This window comes from Odontomachus brunneus, unplaced genomic scaffold (genome assembly GCF_010583005.1).
Source record: "Odontomachus brunneus isolate Ranch 3 - 2012 unplaced genomic scaffold, Obru_v1 Obru_scaffold_229, whole genome shotgun sequence".
Classification (NCBI taxonomy): Eukaryota; Metazoa; Arthropoda; class Insecta; order Hymenoptera; family Formicidae; genus Odontomachus; species Odontomachus brunneus.
Genome location: NW_022639679.1, coordinates 51,144 through 54,621, shown reverse-complemented (window position 1 = coordinate 54,621; position 3,478 = coordinate 51,144). Strand labels below are relative to the sequence as shown.

The 3,478-nt window shown below is 29.2% G+C and overlaps 1 protein-coding gene across 7 annotated transcripts in view; it reads left to right on the top strand.

Annotated features, from left to right (window-relative positions):
• LOC116852486 overlaps window positions 1-3,478 on the top strand; it is a 45,186-nt gene that overhangs the window by 10,205 nt on the left and 31,503 nt on the right. For 6 of the 7 annotated variants that reach the window (XM_032832918.1, XM_032832922.1, XM_032832919.1 and 3 more), the window contains exon 2: window positions 1,033-1,317. In XM_032832918.1, coding sequence (XP_032688809.1) covers window positions 1,033-1,317 — 285 coding nt within the window. Of the gene's footprint in view, window positions 1-1,032; window positions 1,318-1,775; window positions 2,021-3,478 lie in introns of those variants that run through there. The other variant, XM_032832920.1, reaches the window with a different exon arrangement.

Sequence of the window (3,478 nt, the reverse complement as noted above, 5' to 3'; positions counted from 1 at the left end):
ATGGGAAGTTCTGGCTCACCCGCCTTATAGCCCAGACCTTGCCCCTTCCGACTACCATTTGTTTCGATCGATGCAGAACGCTTTGACTGGAATACACTTCACTTCAGAACAGGGTATCAAAAATTGGCTCGATTCATTCTTGGCTTCAAAAGATGAACGCTTCTTCCGCGACGGAATCCATAAATTGCCAGAAAGATGGGAAAAAGTAGTGGCTAGCGATGGACAATACTTTCAATAATGTATTAATTCATTTTATCATTCAAATAAATGCGTTTTTCAAGCAAAAAAACGGACCGAATTAAGTTGTACACCCAAGCTTTTTCTTTTATCTGTTTCCAACAAATATTTCTATTTATTTCTATTTCCATCAATCTGATACTATTTTATGAAGAAATAAACTGAAATGTTCACAATAAGTTGAAAAAAAATTTATCACAAAAAACACGATTTTAAAATAAAAGCCGAACTAATATTTTTCTACAATACAAAAACTTCAAATATCATATTAAATTTCTTATTGAAAATATGTTGTACTATTTTATTTACAAAAGTTTTATTATTCCAAATTGGTCTTAGTCACCTTCTCAATCTTTCTTTTCGTTTATCTTAAATATACAATTTTATTTATAAATATACTCTAAATATGTAGTAATTAACACTTATATTGTAATCATCTATTCTCTTGTTGTCTCGCTTATCAATAACAAAGATCTTTGATTGATAACGTATAATTTTATCTTTAATATTGTATTTTAACGGCCCTATTAATTATGGAAAAAGTTGTCCCCGGTAGATTTATAAATGATATCTAAAACAATGAACTTGTATATATTCTACTTGTACATTATCCGTAAATTTATTTTTATGGAACCTCTACGATATTATAATTATATATTGTTATTATCAACAAATATTTCTTTATGAACAAACCGTGATAACCACTGAAAGAATAAATTCATGCATATATAACGATTATCAAAGTGTTAACAAAAATTTTTATAACTTTGACAACGGTCTTTTTGTAACTTTCAGAGGGATGTATAATTGACAATTCCAGTAACTCACCCATGTCAGGTATATGCAAGCTCCTGCAAAATTGTCCGTCAGTTTACGAAGAGCTATTAGCAGGTAAAACACCCGACACGAGCTGCGGGTTTTTAGGCTTCGAACCAATAGTCTGTTGTCCAAAGGATACTGTTATCACTACAAAAGGGACTACGAAAGGGACAACGTTGGAACCAAACACAAATACCGAACGAATAAATACGCCGCATCCTTGGATATTCGACAACACCAGAGGATCATTAGCGCGAGCAAGTAAGTTCTAATTAATTCTTCAATAAAAGGGGCGGTACGCGAAACGTTAAGAATGGAAATAATTACGTAACAATTAATATATACAATTAAAAAAGAATTATGTATATACTTAGCCAACAACTTTTAAATTCAGCTTTATAAAACGTTGCAAATTAAATTTAAACCAATATTTAAAATCAGGAATTGGAAAGTTATTTGGCAGAAAAAGAAATTATACTGATTAACACATTTCGTATTATAATTTATTCCTTTTTATATATACAGTGTTTCAGATCACCCGTACCACCTATTTAAAATAAAGGGATCAACATTTTATTAAAAATTCAAAACATTTTTTCACTAAGTCGAGCCCGCTCTATTAAATGGTGCTATATTCAACTTCCAGTATTGACCGGAAGTGGGTTGTTTAGACCGGAAGTTTAGTTTTTTAAATGGAATACCCTATTTTTTTTTTGCAGATTCAGATTCTACGGTGAAAAATACGAAACTTATGTTTGAAACATTTTTTCCGAAAATGTGTCCACCGACCTTGAAATGACATTGAAAGTTTATCAGCTACCAGACCTTTTAAGAACTTCCTAGCCGCAGTGCGATAGTCACCTTCGTATGATATGACTTTTTAACATATTCCAAGTACTGAAATAAGTACTTCTACTTAAGTATCTTACTTTCAATTCTTCGTATACTCCAATCACACTCAAAATTTTTAAAAGTGGACTGACTAAAATTGGAATCGGGACAATAAAATGATCTTTTCAATTAAACATAATTTTATTATTTAACTTTTTGTTATAGTCGGAATTTAGTAACAAGCTTAATATTTATTTAGTAACAAAGTTAACATGTAAAAGAATTAATACTTGCCTTTTACATAATAGAGCTCACATTGAACATTTAGCCTAGACAAGATTTACTACCCTTATAGAAATATCATACTAAGAAATACTGAAAAATTATTAGTGATTAAATATTACCAGTAATTCAGTAATTTTTTGGCCAGTACTTAATTTCTGGTGAATACTGATAATAAAATCACTGTTAAATATTGATAGTAATCAAATACTGAGAATTATTATGCAAAAGTGAAAAATGAGAAAATCATAATGTTTACAAAAATATACTTATATTCATAATTTTCTCATGTCTCATAAACTACTACTAGATTTCGAAGGTTGTCAACACATTCAAAACTTTCATGAATCCTCCTGCGATAATTTCGAACCCAAGCGATATACCGCTGGTCACCATCCATGTCCTGACCGCATTAAACTGTTGCTTAACCTGACGATCAAGCGCGCACACGGTGACTCTTATGACACCAACGATGTTCTTACAATTCATGATTATATAATATATCCTTGTAGTGTTCACAGTATATTATAACATACCTAGCAAACATTAAATAATAGTTACATAATTTTTATTTGTTGTTTATTGGGTAATTTGTTGATAGATATTGAAACAATGCAACATTCGATATGCGATGAATATTGATGTAATGTAGTGAACCAGTGATAATTACTTTTACATTTTTAACAAAATGTTATAATGATTAATCCAACAAAAGAAAATTAAAAAATCTAAGAAAATCCAAATTAAACAGATCGAATTACTAAATTTTGAGAGAAACTTTTAAAAAATATTATTTAAAACAATAGTGTTGTTTCATCAAATAACATGATTTCCTTGAAATAACGAAATAAAAGTTTTATTTTCATCATTTTAAAAAATGATATTTCGTTTAAGAATATAATATTTTAATGAAATAAAAAAAAACCACAAAATTAAACAAGTTCGAATATTAAATTTAAAGAAAGTATTTTCTCCGAAAAAACGGTATAAGAAGTATAAAAAATATGCAATAAGACAAATTAATGATTGCCACTAACGAGTGCTATTCTAAGTACTATTCTATAAGTATTATTGGTGTAAAACATTACTGAATTTGAAATACAAGTAACAAAAATAACTAGTAAATAAATAAAATATATTATATTCGTAATATTTTTTTAAATATTACTGCAATATTGCTAAAGTAATATTGCAAATTAATGTCACTGCAAAGTCTTTGCAACATTGCACTGCAATATGCAATCTTGCAACGTTGTAGTAAGGTTGCTGCAAGCTTCTGTACTGTATGGGCATTGCTGAGATTCGAGCG